General features: G+C 37.6%; 1 protein-coding gene across 4 annotated transcripts in view; it reads left to right on the top strand.

Annotated features, from left to right (window-relative positions):
- Positions 1-23,231, top strand: part of LOC143896545 (UNC93-like protein) — a 67,982-nt gene that overhangs the window by 25,723 nt on the left and 19,028 nt on the right. For all 4 annotated transcript variants that reach the window (XM_077404480.1, XM_077404482.1, XM_077404483.1 and 1 more), the window contains exons 2-3: positions 9,277-10,004; positions 15,321-15,552. In XM_077404480.1, the coding sequence (XP_077260606.1) occupies positions 9,293-10,004; positions 15,321-15,552 (944 nt within the window). In that variant the 5' untranslated portion in view covers positions 9,277-9,292. The remainder of the gene's footprint in view (positions 1-9,276; positions 10,005-15,320; positions 15,553-23,231) is intronic.

The raw sequence follows: 23,231 nt of genomic DNA, 5'->3' as shown, positions 1-23,231 counted from the left end.
TACTATATAATATTATTATATTTTTTTAATATTCTTTTGTTAGTTGCTTATTCTATAATGGCTCGGTAAATTTAATACGTTACACGTTCCATGTGCACAAAAGTTTTACATTATTCTTCTTTTATTATATACATTATTGTTCGGTGAAATTATAATCTCTCTCTCTTAGAATGAAAAGGTTTAATATAAAAGATTATATTTTATGTCATGGAAGAATTTTATTAGAAAACTAATAAACAAGTAGAAACCTGTACATTGCTTCCTCATAGTTTTTAAGTGTGCAAGTAGAAACCTTCGCTCACAAAGCTTCCTCTATGAGGAAGCTTTTATTCTGTTCCTCTTGCTTTTTTCGGAAATTTATTTCGACATCATTTTTATTTTCTTTTACAAGCTTTCGTTTCTTTGCCTCTTCTTTTACGATTTCAAGAAATATTTCATCTATGACCAGTTTTATCCAATGTTACAGTTTCTTCATATTTTATGAGTACTTCAACGAGTTTCTCGTCCATACCATCATCCAAAACTAAAGAATTTAAAGAATATTATTTTTTATTAAAAAAAAATTAAATTATATTTATATAACTTTTTTAAATTTGTTTTTTCTAAATTCTTCAATTTCTTTCTTTTTATTATCCATTTTCTTAATTTCTGAATAAAAATATCCGGAATCTTTGTGTACTATTTTCTTATAGATTAATATCTTCTTAAAATGACATCTATTATGTGAACCTAGCTTCGTATATAATTATCGTATATGCACACTTATCGAAACTTACACACTTTTTTTATGAATAGAGTATCATTAAAGATAGGTTGGTGTTGAATTTGACAATGATCGATGAAGGAGTTACCGATTTATACCTAAAAAGTGTACAAATGATGTTTTTGGACAATTTAGTATTAATTATTGGCAACTTTTTCTAATTCTGTTATATTCTTCAGTCTTTTCTATCCCTATTTCATATATAATTCTTTGAAATTTGGATGATTAGACTAAACTTTATAAGGGTTCTATGTATGTACGGATTCTCCAAAATTTTAATCGTCTGTAACTCCAGAACTAATTAACTAAATCTTAAAAAGATATATATATATATATATATATATATATATGAAATATAGGGGTAGAAAAAACTGAAAAATATAATAGAATTAGAAATAGATCGATATCTCAAATATTGAGAAAGCTATATAGCGTAAAACACGCTTTTCTGAAAAATGATAATCCCCTTAAAATCCATACCGGTCGACGAATTCTAATAAAACTGGAGGAGAACATACTTTCTATGATACTCTATTTGTGCATGTGCAAAACACACACACACATACATACATACTTCCGGTCATTTTCTATACTAATATAATTTCTCGACATTTTAGAACATTCTAAATCTATTTCCTTTAAAATCTCGAAAAAAAATTTTTTTTTACTATCACAAAGCTTCCTTTATGAGGAAGCAATTTTTCCATGATATAGTCACACATCAACTTACAAATCAATCTCGAAAGTTAATCTCGGAAATTAACTTTTTTACAATTAATTTTTACATAGCGTATGTGATGAGTATATACACATGAACTTGATAATACATATAGATTTTTCTTTTATTAGGTATAATGTACTTTCATGTATCGAATAGTAGCATACATTACGCCGACGATTGAAAGAAATGTTTATGCCGATATCATTCTGACATATTGACTTCGAGTGCCTCGTACGCTCATGGATAATCGACTACCGCGTTTAATATCAAGCTCACGATTCTCGAATGCCGTACGTAGCCGTTAATAATCCACTGATAACCGCGCTGAGTCAGCGATGTGTGCATTGCGCAGCCTCGCCGCTGATTGTAAGAGTTTGGGTGTGAGACAATGCGACGGCAAAATTTTTTCTGTTTATTTAAGAGTAATTATTTAAGAGCAATAAAACGGTCTAGTTAATTTTTTTTACGGTAAAGAGAGAAATTATAGAAAATGATATGCAAAAATGTGGTATAAGATAGTATGGCATATACTAATTATGTCGCACATGAAAATAATAAGATGTATGTAATAACATCCTTGCTCCGTAGCTAGCTTCGCCACCCAGACGAGCATTGTATCAATTATTATATCAATACATCACCGACATCGCCTTTTCGGTGATGTACGTCGATGACAGTTTGGCGAAACCGGACGAACGCGGATCGTGCGCTGCGTTCTACCGTTGCATAATCGAGGTCGGCTTAATGAGTAATCAATCGACACTTCCAAATAGTCCGACGGCCGTTAAAACGGCACCTCGTTTATGATATATAGCAGAATTTTTTATTTATCTGCTTTCGTTTATCTTATCTTTAAGATTTTTCCATCGTTGAGAGATTCATTGCATGCGCGTAACGTCTTACCGTCACATTTTCATTTCTCTCTTCATTTGCATTCTGTAGTATACGTGCTCGTTACATTCTCTCGGGTACTTAATATTCTTCTCCCTGTATTTCGCGATTTTCGTATAGAATACGCGAATGGTGGAAAAACCGACGACGGATGCTCGAGAATAGTCGTTTGAAATAGACGTGGGGGCACTCTCAAGGAGTGGTCGATTACTCGTAAGCGCCGTTTAATTGCGATGCACGTCGTGACACGTGTCACGGCATGGCGCACGGCCGGTCACGCATTCACGTTGATTACATCGACGACATGCGAATCTACAAGCACCCTCGTATATACGTGCCATCTGAGCACCGTTAACAAGATTGCGAAGACAAACGTAAGGGTTAACTATATCGAGAGAGGGAGACAGAGAGAGAGAGAGAGAGAGAGAGAGAGAGATTTTTTTTCGCAAATTTAGTAATTAATGTACACAAGTTGGTCCTCCAACAATGGAAAATATTTTTCTTTATTTATTTAAAATATATATTTCGATATATATATATATATATATATATATATATCGAAGCCTTTTCTAAAGTTTTTTATAGTCATTTTTGCCTGCGATCGATCGTTTCAATGATTAGTTTGGGTGAGGATTACTACAGACGAGAATAGAGATTGTTATTTACGTACGATTATCAAACGGATAATCCACTTCGATTCGCTTTGTAATTCGCTTCAATTACCATGGTTTAAGAAGCGCACGTGTAAATTATCGGACTTGACAAGACGCAGACGCGATAATTCGCGGTGTTTTGCTTTACGCCAGGTACACAGGATCGACATGACATTCAATCCCGCAAATGTCAATGGTAATTGGGCAGATATTATCGATCATTATGATGCCGATTATTCTCTATTTCCCCATGTGATGAGAGTTTGCGATCCCCCCCCTCCCCATTTTCCGCTTGATTATCGATGTGACTGTAAAGATAATACGTACAGAACTGGACATTTTTCCGAGAGAGTATACGTTTTATCTATGTACTTCAGTGTATATTCTTTTCCATGAAAGGACTCGCGTAACGTATACACGATCGCATGTATATTTCGCGAAGAATCATGCACGTGCCATAATGTCGGAGATACACACAGACGCATTCGTATATTTACTTTTGCTACGCGGCCTCACGAAATAATCGCTTCGCTCGTACGATGGGAATTACGTAAACGAGAAAATGGAACACTGACGACGGTAAGATTATAGTTACACTCTACAGAACTCTCTAGAGAAGAAAACGATATTATTATACATGTATCACAGTTGAATAAATTAAGTGCACGTTGTTACAGAAAACATAAAAAGGAAATACATTTCTTTTTTGCATAATTTTCGTTATTTTTATAGTGACTTAATGATAGATAAAATGATAGATTTTAGTTTGAATTTGTTAAGCTGATCTAAATGGAACGTATTTTATCTACTACGATAGATTAAATTTAAATTATTGAAATAAGAAATATAAAAAGACAGGAATTTGTAAACAGATTTTTAAAGATTATTCGTCAATATATTCAAGTTTTTCTAGCTCATGTAAATTCAGCCTCGTATGTATACTGTTATACAACTTGCGCGTAAGTTATCAATCCTGCAAAAATGTTGAATGCAGAGAGGAAGAGACGGAAAGCAATACGTGGGTCGATTCAAATCGACCGAATTAAAATTTTTTAAGCTTTAACAGAGCTGCTGGCGACGGCAAAAGCTGGCGCAAAACGGCGTCTCTGAGGTTATTCGCAAGGACGTCCACATGTAACTCTCACGCCCGGCTCTAACTAAATCCAATCGGCACGTCTGCTCGCGCGATTCGAAAGTGCAAAGCGAATGGAATTTTTTTCCATCCCATTTCTCGCGACGATGCGATGCTCTCCCGCCTGCGTTCGATTTCACCGCGCGAGAAGAAAAAAATTTTATTCGTTTGTATTCCCAATCGCCTCGAAGAAGAAACGCGCCGTTTCGCTAGGCGATCATGCGATGACATCTCCGGGGCTTGAAGAATCACCGCCAGCGATTATATAGTATATATATTTATAAAGCGACATTATATAATGAGGAAATCGAGTCGTTTTGCAATTTTTTAGAATCAGTCTTGGCAATTTTTCTCTCTTGTTCGCAACGAATGCTCGTGTTGCAACATTTATCGACCTTGAAACACATTTGCATTTCACATTTGTTGCTAACATTTATTTGTTTGTAAGTTCATTTTCTTTTCAACTGCATATCTTTCGTAGGATTTTCAAGCGTTTTTCTTCCTTATTAGATTTAAAACCTGTCGCTTTTTAATATTATTAAGTGCTAGGGCTTAAACAATTAGATTAAACGTGAGACGACTTATCATGTCTTATTTTATATCTTACGAGAGCTTGAGGATTTTTTACGGACGCGGTTGTCTTTATTCATTTTAATATTCGAGGTAAGAAGTGATGATCGAAGGCGATATTACCTGTCCTTGCGGTGAATATTTAAAAGTTTACTTGTGTACATGATGCGTGCGTTCTCGACCATTATGCGCTCGCACAATACCGCGACTATTGTCGGAGATTATATCCTGCTAGGTAATTACGGTAAATCTTGATCCGCCAACGATACGCTTAATGACAAGGTAAGAATAATTAAAAAACCATCTTACTGGAACTCGAATAAAACGATCGCTCTTTTATCAGCCAGGCGTTGCGCCTTTTTCAATCTGAGTCGAGATATTTTTACGGACGACGATCATATATGTATAATTGAGAAAAGTTTCCGAAGAGACCAGTGAGAGTATCGATCTAGCAACTTACCGGTGTTTTATGGATGATGTAAATTTAGCAAAAATGACGGAAGACGTCGGAGAAAACGGGACAAACGCAAACGGGCCCGGCTCGGTTATACTAAATGTCTTGTCTCATGAACTCGCGTCTGTGGCAATCACAGTTTTCGTCACTGACGGATAGTAACTGCATAGAGTATCGCGCTGCCACGCGGAAAAAAAATCCTAAACACCGTCCGTGTCTTCTGTTTTTTTTTTTTTTTTTTTTTACGGGGAAACATGTCAAGGTAATTAGACGTTTCATCACAGTACCGTCCTACGAGCGCGCGACATCGTCTTGAAATTGAATAATCGCCGCGGTCGCCCATCTCATACTGCGAGATACGCATCTTTCTCCAGCTGAACCGAAGAGGGACTTGTAAGGCCTATAGAATAGATTTTATTGCGTTGTTGTAACATGTATGCGCCTCTTGTAGGAAATGGATAGGTTACATCTGCGATATTTATTCGTCGTCTCTCAAATTCGCATCAGGAGCTCCCGCATATATTAGCGCTTTTTTCTAACATCGCGGAGCCTCACGACGGTCCACTTGTTCGGCGTGATTTATGCGATTATACCGATTTATAGGCCTTCGAGCGGAATGCCTCCAGTCGTCGACACTAAATGTATATATTACGGATCTAACCGATCCAAACCGGCTTTTACCGGCGAATACCTTAATTCCACCGGTTTCTGGTGCTGGGTCAGCCAATCCATTTTCACGATCGGGATTTTTTGAGGGGATTTAACGTGTCGTAAGATAAATCGTCGACTTGATCTCTCTTTACATTTTCTAATCGTATATTCACAGCGGGGACCGAAAAATTTTGCGCTTCTGAAAAATGTTGCGAAGAAAAGAGAGACAAGACACGCGGCGAGATACGTGATTATGGTCTTAGGCGAAAAGGATCTCTTTCAATGAATTTCTGTGATTCGCGTAGAATTATGATGACAGTCAAAGCTGATTCATACATTTAAGAGAAATCGGATAACGCGTAGAGAAATATTTTTTAACCCATATATCTCATAACGTAAGGTTGATTTAAGATTTTATATTTTAAAATATTAATATTTTTTATATTTATAGTTTTTTTTATATTTAATATAATATATATATATATATATATATAATATAATATGTGAAAATTAAATATTATAAATATATTAAATATATTGTTATTAAATATATATCTTTTTTATTTTTTTAATAAAAAAATTTTATTTTAATTCTCTATTTGTAAAATAGCGATTTTTCAAAACTACATTAAAAGCTTCTCGGAAAAGATGTCACGCGAGAAGAACATTATTTTTTATCTAGTCAATTTTGCCACTTACCTTGACAATTATTTTATCTTCCGTAATAATCTCTACTGTGTGTTTGTCGCCGTATATAAAATACCCACGCGTGCAGCGACCGACTGGTGCCTTGCAACAAGAGTGTAGAAAACCGTCACGTTGATTATTTTGACGTTGTAACGAAGCGTGTCTATCTCTGCACCGCATAATTTTCACTGCTATAGTGATGCAACAGAATAGAGGCACGATTCGTCACGTTTGCGGTTTAAATAAATCCACTCGCGTGTGTGTATAACGGCGCAATTTTAATAAAACTATCTGGCACACGATCGTGTGCCGAATAAGTTATGATCGTTTTGCAAAAACGCCACCTTCAAAGAAATATATAACAGCGATAATTGCGGAATATCTGTTTTCTTTACACAATTGTAATAATCGGCGTATGGACAATTATTTGCATAACGCACGCATAATTTTTTCTTCCGAGTAAATTGATTAGCATCGGCGCGGCCTTAGACAGGTCCGACATGCTTTTTACTCGTGAAAAAGTCGGCGGTAAAATTATCACGGGCGCGAGTAGCAATCGCTTTTTATCGCGCGGGAGATATGGCGATTGTTCAGAGAATCACACTCAATAAAGATCACGTCGAGCACGTACAAGTCAAGTAAAATCGACTGCGTTCTACATTCGCCTTGATACATGGTCTTCCGACATAGAGGTGCATAATATTTTTTATTTCATCATAATATCCATTATTTGATCTCCAAATTTCAATATATTAGGAGCTGTATCCGTAAATCAAATAAAAATATACAAACTGTAAAATTGGTTATTTCACTTGGTAAAATTAATTATTTCTTGTGTTAATATCAATTTGAATGTTATAAATAATTATAATCATAATTCAATTATACATAATTTAATATATTCAAATATATAAGCATTAATCGCAAAAGCACATGTTTGCATATATTTGCTGTGTTCATCTTTCGTTTTATTTGATATATATTATATCAAGTTTATATATATATACAAGATTTTTCACTTGCTTCAGCGGGAATGCTAATTTATCTCGCTGATCGCGTGCATCACAAAAATACATATGTATGCGTGTCTGTTCGTTGCATTCTCACTAAACGTATATGCAAAATCAATCTTGTCATAGTGATTTAATATTATTGCTTCCATTTGCAGTTTATTATTTTAGGTTGATTTATCTTCTCAAAGGATGGTAATTGATATGGAGTTTGTGTTTAAAAAATTGCAATGTAGGAGATGCAAGTACGACAAAGATAATTATAACAGTTTATTCTGATCTTTTCCTCTCAAGAACAACGCAACGCGTGCATAATTACAAGCTCTTTCTCGATCATAGCGAAAGATCGTCCGTCACTCGCGACAGTCACTCATAATTAGCATACACACCTGGCGACTGATTAATATTTTCGTACCCACTCACGCGGATATTACACATAACGAGGCGCCCGCGCCGTAGACCTGCTTTAAAGATTACGCAGCCTTGCCGTTCTCTCTCTCTCTCGAAAGGTTGCAGTTTGTCATGCCGTGTTCACCGTGCGATCGCGGATTCTTGTTTACGATAGCAGTAGCTGCGAGAAAGTCATAAATATGCAAGAATTGGTTCTAATATATATATATAGCGTATTACAATATTGTACTTAATACTAAGTTACGTATTCTATGCGTGCTACATTGCGCTAAAATCATTCATTAAATTAGTGGGAAAAACGTGAGACAGGTAATAGCCAAGTAACCGGATTAATGGTTTGATAAGCAAATTTTTCCATCTTAGTTTTTCTCTATATTACATTTGTTTATCACTTGAGAATTCTAATGCAATAAAAGCGATAAAACGCGATTTGGATTGAGAAATTGTACGGGTCTTTAATCTTGTTGTTGTTGTTGTTTTTTCCAAAAGAAAACATTGTTTTCTTTTATAAATTTATTCTACTAATTTTATTTGGTTATTTTTAATCATAATGAAATTTCGCAAAAAGTAAGAAGATATATTGTAATATATTGGTGTAGATAAATAAAATACTATAATCAGAAATTAGTATTTAAAAATAGGTCGCAACTGCATAAATCATAAATTGACGCACGCGATACGCGATGCGCAGAACCGAGGCGGCAATCTGATAAAGCAGCGGCACAGGAAACAATATACGCGATCATATTATCATTGTGTAGTGCATAAAGGCATATTGATGTACGTGCATTTCTGTATACATGAATAATCTCGTATAATTGTGTGCGTCTTATACGCATCAAGAACGGTGACGAAACTCTCATTTAATGTGGACGCGCGTAAATCACAGGTACTCACCCAAGAACGTTTTTATTGAGTATCTTCAGCCTCGGCTGCAACGGTATTGAGAATTTATAGACTTAGGGACATTTTTAAATGTTTTTACAATATACACACACACACACACACACACACACACACACCTATAACATATATAAAAACAGTTGTTTATTTTATGAAAAGCGATAGACACATATTTTTAACGTACATTAGTAATATTCCGCGTCGTCAATTATTATGCCAATATCACAGATCTATCATCAATCTTGGCCAACAAAAGATTACAACTTGTCCTTTACCTGGTTGCACTTTCCATCGAAACGTCATCTATGTGCCAGAATGCTTTATTCGTATTGACCGCATCAACGTGTTTTACAGCGAATGCTGCGTAGCCTTTGAAGAAATAAAATGATTAGAGCTGCTTTCAACATCTGAAACGTAATTCCATTTCTAGGTAGCCGACACGTAAAATGGTGGCGTCGCAAAACGACGGTGGCAGAAGTATGGGCGGCGGCGGCGGTGACGGCGGCGGCGGTGGCGGCGGTGATGACACGGTTTACACGGTGACCGTGAGCGGGGTCGGTTACAGGAACGAGGGTTACAAGGACGACGGCACCGACGGCATACCGCCGGAGCCGCAGAAGCCGCAGTTCCCGGCGGCGGACGACGACACGCAATCGCGGAAATTCAAGCTGTCGCGCGGCGAAAAGTGGCGTATCCTGAAGAACATCGGCACCGTCTCGATCGCCTTCATGGTGCAGTTCACCGCGTTCCAGGGCACGGCGAATCTACAGTCGTCGATCAACGCCAGCGACGGCCTGGGTACCGTCTCGCTCTCGGCCATCTACGCCGCTTTGGTGCTCTCGTGCATCTTCGTGCCCACTTTCCTTATCAAGAGGCTCACCGTCAAGTGGACCCTCTGTCTGTCCATGCTGTGCTACGCGCCGTACATCGGCTCGCAGTTCTATCCGAAATTCTACACCCTGGTACCCGCTGGCGTGCTCCTGGGTCTCGGCGCCGCGCCCATGTGGGCCGCTAAGGCCACGTATCTGACGCAGGTTGGCGGGGTCTATGCCAAGATCACCGACCAGCCAGTCGACGCCATCGTCGTACGGTTCTTCGGCTTCTTCTTCCTGGCGTGGCAGACGGCCGAGCTCTGGGGCAATCTTATCTCTTCGCTCGGTAAGTCGACAATTTCAAGTTTTTGATTATTAGAATTACTAATTTTTAACACTTTGAAAATATCCTCTGTGTGTTGAATTTATAAAACTCCGTTGATATTCCCGAAATGTTATAATTCGTGTATGAAATCAGAAAACTTGATTAAAGAGCGATAATAAGAAAAGCTTCTGGCTATAAAGACACGCTGATAAAATCAATGCGAATGACATTGGTTTTATAATCGTCTTATAAAGCCTTTTGTAGAGTTTACATCATGTATGCATAATTAATAGTTATTATCAGGGCCAATTACACTGATGCTCCGCAAAGTGCGAGCATTTGATTTCTGAGAATAAAAGTTTCTAATCCTCATTATGCGTACTTTCGTAAAAGCAAATTTTTTCTGTCATTCATAAGCGCGTAATAAAGACATTCTTTACATCTCAATAATACAATAACACTATCTCCGTCTGTTTTTCACGCTCAATTGCCAGCGGGCTCACAATACATCCGTTAATGCCGCGCAAATATTCCAGTAGACTGTGTGCACAATTGTGTGTCATGCAGCTTATCAGTTTAGACTATGTTGTTCGTTAATTACATTTCTCTCTCTATACTAACAGATCTTAAATTAATAGTCCAAACCATTTTTCCTCAAATTATTCTATCTAACTATATATAATAAACAACCTTATACAAAACTTTTCAAATCTGATTTTCAATTGAATTAAATAATCTTGAAAGAAGATATTAATGCAGAATATTTGCGTTTACAATTTTTTTATCTCCCTAAATCATGCCGAATTTCGCAATACATATAGCGTTGCGCGCAGCACGCGGGCAGTGGAGACAGCCGTTGTAGTCAGACAAACGTTACAGTCAGACAGTCCGACTAAACGTTCGGCGCTTCCCCTGACACGCGCGTACCTACATCCTCGTGTCTTTATACGTCTTTATATACCCGCTTCCTTCGCTGTGTGCGTGAGGGACAACGTGGTCAGTGAGGGACTTGTCGAACGAGAGAAGCCGCGGCGTGAGAGCGACGGAGAGAGAATTGCACACGCTCGCTGGGAAGAAACAAGTTTTATCCGGTATAAACTCGCGGCAGTCGGTTTCCGTACTACCTCGTACGCATTCCCCGATCCCGCGTGTGTTTACACACACATACATATACACGCGTAAAGTATCATTGTGTATTAGTCTTACGTGTGAAGAAACGTTTCTTCGATTTCTTCGCTCGTTGAATGCCTCTTCCTATACGATTGAATTTGATCTGTCGCCATTTCGTATAAGATCCGGTAATGCTGCGCGATGTTCTAATTATCAAAATGATGCGTAGAAAGAGCAACGAAATAGAATATATGTTAAAATTGAACAATAATAAAAAAATTAGGATTTGAGTAGCATAATTAACTGATGTTAAGATTGTACAGAAAAGAAATGAGAACTAATGAATGCAAATTTAGTTGGACGAACTTTCTGTTAGACGAACCTTGGTGAGTTTATATAAAATCTGCAATTATATTCTAATATGAATAGCTGTATCATCTAGTTAATAATTATTCTAAATAAATAATAAATCAAAGAGATGAAATAATATGTAAGAGCAAATAGTACGCATAATAATAATTTTGATAATTTATTTAAATATTTTGATACATTTTTTAATAATAATGGAGTATCAGATGAGACAGTATTCCACTTTATAAAAATATTACTTCTGAAAAGTGTAAATGGCTACATTATAGACAAATTTGTATTAAATCATCATCAATCATTTGATGGACAGAGAAAAGTCGATGCTATTGGCGCCAGGCAACATTTGCAAATAAACAACAACGGTCAAGATCATTTTGAGTCCTTGTCGAGGTCGACAAGTATACGCAATATTATAACGATGAATGGTCCGTAGTGGCATGAAGGTTGCAGATTGCATGGGCAGGTACTGAATAATTCCTCGAAATCGACGAGATCTTTGTGGAATGATTCGATAATACCTGGTAGATAACGAATTTCTTATGCATTATGACATCGATTATGGAAGGAGTCGATTAAATATACCATGCACCGCATTTATATAACGCGTGATCAATACTAAAGAGTCCAGTTTATTTTTGCCGAACTAATTAAAGACTTAATTTTAATTAGCAAATTATTTTAATTATCTGTATGTCCCTGCACTTTCAATCTTAATATCAGTGACGCATTTTTCGCTGTTTGAAATTTAAATCGATTTTTTTATCACAGAAAATTTTGGGGAAAGCCATCACTTCATTGCAATTTTTTAATATTAAATATCTGAATAATTGGATTATAATATTCAAAATGCAAAAAAAAAATGAAATTTATCTGAATTTAAATGGACAATAATTATTTTGTTTTACTTTATTTTTTTACCTTACCTTAAAAGTTTAATCCCTTTGTTTAATATAAATTGATTAAAATTGCAGAACTATTAATTAGCTTTGTTGAAAAAAAAATCAAAATGTGAAATTGATTAAAAATATACCTGCGTTTGTAAATTTTGGCATGCTTATACACGTTTCGAGTCTTCGACCTTTCAAAACGTGGTTAAATTATATATATGGGCATTTTCTACTGCACAGTTATTTCTAATGTGACGAAAATAAGAAACACTTTTTATCGTTTGCATAAAATGTGACGGATATTGGAACAGAAACTGCATGTTTATGAGATATCTTTAAGAGACTTGTCATTGATTTATTTATTTATTGCATAAAGTATAATACGTACCTTTGCAGTTTGCAATTTGCATGATTGGACTGAACGATTTCCGCACGTATCTTCGTGCGTGTTCGCTCGATAACAGCATTAAAAAGTGGACAATTGGTGACGATAGTGGAGAGAATCACGACGTAAAACACGACGTAATATTATTAGCTCCGGTGAAAGTTCCTCTGGTCGGCCGCGCACGTATATTAGTCGAATGTAGATTTCAGAATGTCGATAGGTCTTACTTAGAGCCATCGATTAATTTCTATCCCGGAAAGAGTGCTGGTACGTCCGTGTGAAATTATACGAATAACAAAATTCCCGGCACGCCGCGACGATAGAAGATGAAAGTCGTACGCGCGTCAGTAGTTCCGGTCGATGATTTAACCGGCGAGAAGCGCACGGCCGTTAATTTTTCGCGGCAGCGTAACGCTCGCCGCAATTTGCGCCGGGCGATTTCACGACACACTCGGAAAGGCTTTATCGTCACGTAAACGCGCATACTTTGTTACACATTATATCACACGCGCGAATAATGGGCATGATGTACATACGAGCGACCGCACGTTGGCGCTTTCGACCAAATTGTTGCACCTCGGTGTGCGCGTTAGCGCGACTCCTAGTCGACGGTATATCCGACTCGACTCGACACGTCGAATACCAACGAGATCTTTCGAGAAGGTTTCGCGCAAACGAGCGCATTCGAACGCATATCGTGCGCTTCCTCATTGACGACATGTGTGTGCGCGCGGGCCGCGTTTGCATACCAGCTCTCTGCATGGGAATTTCTTTCTCCGGTTATTCGCGAGCATTTCTCCGAGCTGCGTTTCGCCGATCGGTTCGGTAATCCCGCTTGTTAGCGAAGCATTAAATTTTCAACAGGACCACTGTCGGGATCAAAATAACTTTTATGACAACATAAAACGCACACGTGAACACGGTAAGAACAGTATATACGTTAATGGTGCTTTCCGTTTATCGCGGGATTTCTTCGCGTTTGCGTGAAGCGCGCGCAGAATCTTCGGGCAGAATGCAGAATCGTAAGGACGACTTCGCAATCTCGGCTGTCTTTTAACGGCGATAATAAAGCAATCAGAACACGCTTAGGTTGCGATGTCTATTGCATCCCTGTCAGAGGTAACCAGGTGTGATTTACATTCGGCAAAGGTCTCCTCCGGCTTCACGCGCCGTGAATAAAGGTACAGAATTACGCGAATGGATTCTATACTACACACGGGTGCAACCGTGACCTCGATGTTACCACCTTCATATCGGGACGAGCCGACGCGCATAATCGATTTTTCGATCGTGGAAAGGCAAGGCGTATAGCGTGCATAATGCGCAAAACCCGCGAGTCCGCAAAATCGATTAGGAAAGAGTCTCGGTCGACGGTGAAATTCGCTTATGAAGTATTGATTTACGAAGTGTCCAGCTCCACACACGTCGCGTCTCATTCTCCTCGGTGTTCCGGCTCTCTCACGAGACGGTTTCCGGTACGGCGGTAACAGATCGACCTCTCGACCTACCGCTCTCCGCACACATATGCACACACGTTCGTCGCGCGAGTCTTCGAGCACCCGCTATACGAACCGGCATAATCGACTTGGTAATAAATTGTTACGCGTTCCCTGCTTATCCGAGTACACGCATTGCAGTTGCCAGGCAGATCGCAGATCCCTCGCGTCGATATCTTTCTACCGATTTTATTTCTCGACCGTGATGTATAGTCTCCGTACTTTACGTTGCGAGGATAAACTCAGATTTTGAACTTGTAGAATGGTAAAAAAAAAACCTATAATTATGCTGAACTTGCAATTAATTCATTGCTAATCGCTAATTAAGATCAATCAAAAATTCCGTGTTATTCTTTCTTAGTCCTTTCATTAACAATCGTGTATTCAGTAAAAAAGAGTCACTGTTGTTAAATCATTTTACGTGCATATTTTTAAGTTTGAAACATGACAATATTCTGCGATAATCGCTTTTTTCTTCTAGAAGCTTAACATGAGAATAGCTTTAATTGAAAACGTAAACTGCTGCGAAATGTAAAGAACAATCATTATTTTTGAGTCGTTTGCATAAGTTAAATTAAATTTTTTTTTTTACATTTTTTAAAGAAAAAAATAGTTTGGAAAAAAAAACTTTTTTTCCAGTACAACGAGCGATGACAGTTCTTATATGTTGAATACATTAAACTACATGTATTTACATACATGTATGAATTTTAGATTATATATTTTATAAGTTTTTAGATTATTTAATGCCAAATAGTAAAAATGAAACTACAATATAGCATAAATAGTAATTCTCTTTAATCTCCACCCACAAACTTGCACTAGAATAAATCTGATTTTTTGTTTGTAAATTACAAAAGGCTTACTAGTAAGTATTAAAAAACATTTTATTTAAATCGAAATTAAGGTACTTGTTAGCAATATTAAATAAAATTTAATATACATTTTCAAGTTTAAAAACAGATGCTCTCAAGTTTCCCCGATCGCTCTGTGGCGTTTTTCTTTTTTAATTAAATTCGAAGAAATTCAGAGAAAGCGCGAACGTTCGCGAAGACCGCACTCACGATCAGAGATCACTTTCAAATTGCAGTATTAACCGATGGCGGTGCTGACGGCGGCGGCGGCAACAACACAACAAGTACAATCAACAGCTGGGACAAAGTCAAGCTGTGCGGCGCGGATTTCTGCGTCATTGGCAACAAAGGCCACGAGAACCTGGACCGACCACCAGAGTCGGAAATCTACGAGATCTCCGCGATCTATCTCACGTGCGTTATCATCGCGGTGATTATCGTCGCTCTCTTCGTCGATCCTCTCTCTAGGTGAGTGCCGAATATACGGGAACGAAAGAGTCGCCGGTCGGGATGTTAATCGCTCGAGAGTAGCTGGTTTTTATCGCTTACCAATATCAAGTCTCGTCATCGTAATACCTCGCGACGGAATAGCACGTACAAGCAAGGACAGGCTAGTCGTTGAGAAACGTTAGAGAGTAGTCGGGCTTGATAAACCTGGTTCTCTTACTCCTCCTACAAAGACTTTTATTTTATAAACAGAATGATAAATTTAATTTGCCAGTGAATAGAATAACAATTAAAGTAATTTAAATCGACCGTAACTGGCAATATATAACGTCTTTACCGATATGAACATTGAAAAAACTGTGAGCCAACTTGGTTTGGCGGATTCACACAGCACATTTTCAGATCATCATCGAGACATTATTAATTTCGACCATAGGTTTTGGTCAGTTGATGTAATTTCTAAATTCAATAGTTTAAATTTTTATTGCGAAATAATATTACCCCAGCCAAGGTTTTTCAATGTTCATATCGGTAAAGACGTTATATATTCCCATGCAGTTACGGTCGATTTAAATTACTTTAATTTTTATTTTATAGAGATAACGCGCCGAATATTAATTAGTCGATTGGATTTACATATTTATATGCACAGTGTAGCCGTATCAACTTGCGATCGTCAATAATGCTTCAATAAATTTTCAGTGAGTGCTGCTATTAAAGCACTAATGTTTAATGTATCACAAATTGCCATCAATATACTAATTAGTCATTTATTTCGCTTAAGAAGAGATAAAGCTAGGTATATATAAAAAGATATTTTTCCTTTTAGATTAGTATTATAAATAAAAAATTATGAATATATATATATATAGTATACATTTGAAAAGATAAACCTGAGAATATATTTTTTGGATTCTGAATCGATAACTCTTTGGTGAAAACTTAAAGAAAGTTTTAACTTGAATTATTCAACATTATAAGTGAAAATTTAATTTTGCTTATATAACAAAATTTTATTCTCCAATTAATATTAAGCGGGAATTTTAACGCATATATTTAATTCAAGGCTTAATTGTTAAGGTATATCTGTCATTGAAAGTATATAAGTTACGAGAGAAATGATAATCTTTATTCAGATTTTTATTAAAACAAATTAGAAAGCAAAATAGAAAGATCCTAAATTAAATGTTGCATATTCTCCATCCACTTTTATTTTTTATATGTATATCTTTTATAATATGCATCGCTTGTCGCTCCTTTAAACATTTATTCTGCGAGATATTAGTTAGATTATTCTACTAATAATACGATTGCAACACATCGGATTACTTCCAGTTTGCAAAGCAGTTAACGGATTAGCGAATGTTTCTCCGGTACTCCCAGATAGACGAAACAAATACCTTGTTCCGTATGCCTACTCAGATATCGATCTATGTGAGTAGGATGCGAAATCCGTTCGCCACAAAGAGGTTTATAATTGCACGTTGAGTCAACAATGAAGCTTACTTGCAGAGGTAGAGCATATGCTGTAATTATGCGCCGCATGAAAGGTGACATGCGCACGGGATATAACGGAGGAAGCTGCCTCTATCAATCGTATACCAGTCTGTCTTATCGGTGCGCGCAATCACTGACAGTGATATATTTTATTTGCGATTTTACACTGAATTACGCGGCTCAAACTGTCATCGCCCGTATACGATCGTTTTACGGATATATGGCGATGTCACGCGATCGCGTTGCATTCTCGTCGCTCTGTTTCCAAGAATAAACGGCCGAACGGAGTGCCGTTGCGTTGGGAAGAAAACGATTTTTCTTCCCAATTTGATAAGAACGGGACGTTTGTTTTCGTGGCGATGTCATTGACCGTCTGCGGCCGAGAAAACGAAACGCGTATCGCTTCGCCAAAAAATTAGCAAGATAATTGAAATCGCGAGAAGCTCTTATTTAATAGACGCCGTTTCTCAGAAATCACTGCATAAAATGCAATTTGAATCTTTTCAATCTGCATCTTTTTAAATTTGCCATGCGATATATACAGTTTCCCAGGAGAAGGAGATTTATTCATCAGATTCGCGTTAGTGAAGAAGTTGACTCACGTTCTCTCTCTCTCTCTTTCTACAACAACCAATTATATAGTTACACTCATCGCGATTGCCATGTTACCAACGTTCCGCGGGTTAACATAGATTATTCGAAAAATCTAAAAATTGTTTTAAGCAGCCGTCTCTTTCTCATCAGTTTTTCAAAGACGGCGAGCAACCAAGTTATTATAGCTGTTTTCACGGTAGATCCGTCAGCAATTACCGGTTTGCGGCTGTATCGTCGACGACTTATCAGTGGAGCGTACGCGAAAATTGAGAAGCAGAAGACATGTCGAGTTTGCGGTATTACGAAACGCAGCTTGATAGACGTGATCCGCGAAACATCAGCCCGAATTTTCTCTCCCCCTATCCCCGCCGTTTCGGGATAGCTGTAACCATTGCTCTGCTTATGATTGCGAAATAGCGTACATCCGACAGGATGCGCCGGCGGTTGCATAACGCTACATGTAGCGTGAACCGTACTTATTAAAAGTCGGTAAGTTTCTGGAGGCTCGCGTTGCGTCAACGCTTATCCTTCAGCGTGCTGTAAAGCAACGCGACTAGTTTATACTGGGAAACAAAAAAATATCTTTGCATTTTTTTACATCGATTATCGAGAGCTAATTAATTTGCGACTTACGATTCAACGCGACTTCTTGCTTATCGGAAACCATGGTAAAAAAAAATGGGCGGTAACCATGGTCGGACGGCGTAAAAAGTTGATAAGGCAACTGTTACTGAGTGTACCAACCTTGATGCTAGAATTAACAATTCTAGAGATATATTTATTACGTACCGCAACAAAACAGAGATATTATAGTTAGCATTGAATAAAAGGTTCGCCTCATGAACGTGGAAAACATAATTCTCTTTTGGTCAACTGACGAAATAATTATTGTATTCGTAATTAATTGCAGGAAATGTATAAATCCAAAATTGCGCAATGGCTAAATACCAATAACTTTAAAAAGGAAATAATTTTTGATAATGCAGCGGCAATGACGGTGCGCCGATATACGTCCAGTCGCGTTTACGGTCAATTTCCGCAAACGCACTTGCGCAAATACTCTTTTAGACCTTTTAGTTTAAATATATTGCACGATGCCGAATAATGCCGGATGTATCCCAATATTATTCACGCCGTTTCGTTTTCTGTCACCGATAAAATCACTCTCTCATATTCATCCTGTCGCGGGGTGATGCGCAAGGACACGTGTCCGTCCGGATGTAGGCAACTCTTAATGATACGTTGCCCGCCAAATTATTATCGGACCGAAGATTAGATTGCGACTCAATGTTACAAAGTCCTCGGAAAATACATGCCTCGGTCAGGTGCGCACGGCGCTCTGACGCATACTAACTACCCCGTTCGCATTTAACATGGTCGATCCTCCGTCGCCGAGATACAAATCGATGGAAATACAGACGCTAAAGGTCCCCGCACAATGAAAAATATAAGGAACAAGGAACAGATATTAGCGATTAGAAATAAGAAATCGAGAATAAAGCTGGTGTAGCATTAATAACACGGCTTCCGATTAGGTTAAAAAAATATTGTCTGTTTTATTCCCTGTTTCCGTTGCCTGTACTTTTCATCGTGCATCCAACTCTATTCTTGATTCTTTAGTTCTAATCGCTAACATCTGTTCCTTGTTCCTTTATATTTTTCATTGCGCGGAGGCCTTAATGTAGACGTGATATTAACGACAATCTCTCATCAAAGACGGAGGAGAAGAAAAACGCGCCACATTCTAGGTCTTGTTTCTTGTCTGCACACTTGAACGATCCGTTTAACGAATTGTTTTTATGGACAGCTGTATTGAAATGTGCGTTTACGCTTTTCACGCGCGACATCAAGGCTTCGTTCAATGCAACTCTCTCATAAATCAGTCGGCTCGAACTTCTCGCGCAGAAGGAACAAACGTTGGAGCATCACGCTCGTAATTACATTGAATTGATAGATGCTATCGTGTCGGATTTATTCGCAGTTGTAATTATGGTGTTACGTTTTTATGACTTCCGCGACGACAGATTCTCATTGTTTCTGTTCGCCGCTGTGTATATAAGATTTTGCGGTCTCCTATGCTATTTAATTTAATTCTTCCGCGGTTTTGACGAACATAACTTCCTGTACGTAAACGACGAGCGTAATTATCTCTGAATACCTTAACCTACATAATGTTTTTTTTATACTTAATAACCAAATTAATTATGCCCGCGCGAAATTTTTTTATATAATAATTTATTACAATGTAAAGAATGATATAAATATATATGATAGCTGCACAATATTTTTTATATTGCATCATAATTTTTGAAATTTCTTGTGGATATTATTGAAAATTAATAATCCATAAAAATTAATAAATTTTGATGAATAGTTGCTAAAATTTTTCATAATTTTATTATTTTCTGGATTGCGATAGGTTGAAAACTACCTTTGAGATTCTCCATCGTAGTCCATGCTCAATCTTTTATTATTCTAACGGACGAATTTGTCCGGAACTATGTAATACTATACTTAAACATCCTTAACTGCTGGGAAAATTTACGGCCAGTAATTCGCGAATTGTTTTTTCGCAAGGTCGCGCCTCTTCTGATTTACGTGTGTTAGCGTAGGTTTTCGATAACGAGAAACACACGGTGCCAGCTCGACGAAAAGAGAAGCGACGATAAAGCAATGCCCGTATACTTGTCCTCACCACGTATACGGTGATCCAGAAGTACGTTGTGTGATATTTTTGACCAGGAGAGATTTTTCCATGGTCTTTGAGACGTTTGCTTTTAACAAAAATTCTAGGCAAAGTTATTATTTATTGTAATTTTCTAATTGCTTGTACTTAATGTTTTGATCGAGTCAGAAAAAATGTAGCTATCAAAACGATAATTATTTCAAGATTAACTACAGAAAACGAGACTTAATTATTTATGTGTGTGTTGCTCTAAATTTTAATTCGCTCCAAAAAATCTTTAATTTTAAATTGCTTAATAAGCGAACACGCACACAAATAAAGGCATAATAAATTTTTAAATTAATTTATATCAATATATATTTGTGTAATCGAGAGGAAAGTATCGCAGGAGACACTCTGTATTGCATTTATCGTAGTTCGCAGCGAAACGAATGTATCTAGGACGTGCGACGGCACGTACCGATACGATTCTCATGTGCTGCTCGTGTGCTCGCTTAAAATCTCTGTTGTCAAATAGCACTTCTTCGTGTTATCGTTTTTCAAGCGAAAAATATATTTCTGTCGTATAAAAACGCATATGCATGCCATGCATGCATATAAGAACAAAAATCGCGTAAAAATAGCAAAAGTTTATGCTGCTCAAATCAGAAACCTTATTATAATTTTATACGTTATATATACTTTTTACAATCTTATACCGAAGAAAATTTTTATATTACGCTTTTATTCGTGATTTTTGTTTATCATTGATGGTTTATCTAATCCGTGCATATATATGATTTTTCCATGCAGTCTCAATGCATTCCCGTATTTTTTCATTAACAATTCTTCTGAGAGACAGGCTCGTGCCAGTGTCTAAATCACAGTGTCTCTTTCCGCTTCTCTTTCTCTCTCTCTCCCCGAGCATTAAAATCTCACGATTGCCGACGTTGGACGTTGCGTAATCCGCGAACCGATGCATCACAATGCACGAGCCGCTGCCGCGCTTCATTCATGCGATCGTTTACGAAGATACCTGCCGCTGTTCGATAATCGCCCACGATGAAACGCAGCGCGCGATCGTACAGCGCGCATAATACCGATGTAGTTAGGAAAACTGACGTTTCCCTCGCTCACGTATCCCTTTCCGGTTGGCTCGGTGCATATTGCATGCCGCTAATTTGCCCTCGGTCGTAATCGTAGATAGACAGATATGTACGCTAAGGCACCAAGCAAAGGTGTATATAAGTATATAATATGTATATATATTATTATTATTATTATTATTATTATTATATTCGCGTGTATTTTAAAATTATAGAGAATTAATAATGGAAAATTAATTGTTATATACACCCGAGATATGAATATAATATCGAAGTATACAAGTAGTATTATGATTAAAACACGGCTCTTTTAGTTATTAATATTTCTCTAAATGAAATGCATCATTGACACGCTGACGACTTCGAGATAATAGTAATGAACCTGTTTGTCGAGTGCAGTTGCCAGTTTGCTAACGCACAGCAGTAAACGTGACTACATCGCTGCAACTCGGCAGGCGACATCATTAGGAGAAAGACAATCCTGACCTGCATAACGCGTTTGCCACGTTGTCGAGGCAGGCGAACCGCAGAACGAGACCGCGCGGCGGTCGTAAATTATTGAAATTGATGTACTAATATGCAAGTTATGTACATTTCCTTTTGGGAAATCAATTTAGTTTTGCATGTGTTATAAATTGTATAATAATAAATAATTAAATAAGCCAGTTTCTCTCGCTTTTTTTTCGAAATTTGTAAATTTAATTAGACGGCGTAATAATTAAATTTATATATTTATACATATAATGATTATATAATACTTTTCAAATTTTTAAATTTAATTCTTCCGTGACGGGAGAAAAAAGGAAGAGTCTTTAACATCGGTTTTAATTAATATGGCAAACAAGGTCACTGGTTAAACTTTCTCTTCAAAGCGTATTGTCCATAAAATATCGAAAGATCTGAGCGTCGTGGATGCAACGTTATCAACCTCTCTTTCTCTCTCTTTCTCTCTTTCCTCCCACCGTCATTCGTCTTAATGACAGCATCGTCCGTGATGTCTGCATATTACGGGGGGTATTACGTAAGAGGCGAGTGTATTAGATCTGTACGCAGATCGCGGCCGAGACGTCTCCGTTGCCGCTATCTTCCATTCGCATTGCTTCCAAGGCTGCGCCGTAACGGTTCAGGTCTAGTCTGTGGAAACGTTGGAAAGCGCAACGGAAATATGCGCACGTGAAGATGCAACTTCGGTTGAAAGACGCAAGAAGAAATTCTTAAACTACAAAACACATAAATGTTGCCATGGCCGAGTATGTAGAAAAATTGTGCACGCGCGATCGATAAAGAACGCGAGGAGAAAAATTAGTAATCACAATTATTATAACACTTTCTTACGAGCGGATCGAGGAAAGTCGTCGAGATATTGACCGGAATTGCTGTTCATTAAATTGTTCAAGATTCTGAATTATGTATCTGGATTAACGCGCGGCGACTCGTGCGTGCATAAATCCGCTCGCGGTTTTCGCGAAGCGTGTATAATACCTGTGCAACGCGTGCACCACCGATTCGCTTTGTTCTCTCCGTGCGAAAGAGGCTGTGATTTTCGAGCGATGTCGTGTTGCGTGAATTGAAAGAAATTATACGAGTACGAATCAAACCGATCTTCCGGGATTGGGAACGACGTAACCGCATCGCGTCGTTCGCGCATGTGACGATCGGAAATACCTAGCATATTATTGATGGCGAAGAGGTTCTTTTCTCCTGGTGACAATGAGGCATAAAACGATTACGAATTGAATTTGACAGCTTTAAAAAATGCATACTATAATTTTTCTAAATAATTTACCTTTGTAGTACTAATCTCTTTTCGAGCAAAATATCAGTGGCGATCGTGGCGT

The sequence above is a fragment of the Temnothorax americanus genome, unplaced genomic scaffold (genome assembly GCF_048541705.1).
Source record: "Temnothorax americanus isolate GAGA-0224 unplaced genomic scaffold, ASM4854170v1 Scaffold19, whole genome shotgun sequence".
NCBI classification, from domain to species: Eukaryota; Metazoa; Arthropoda; class Insecta; order Hymenoptera; family Formicidae; genus Temnothorax; species Temnothorax americanus.
This window is presented reverse-complemented; position numbering and strand designations above follow the sequence as displayed.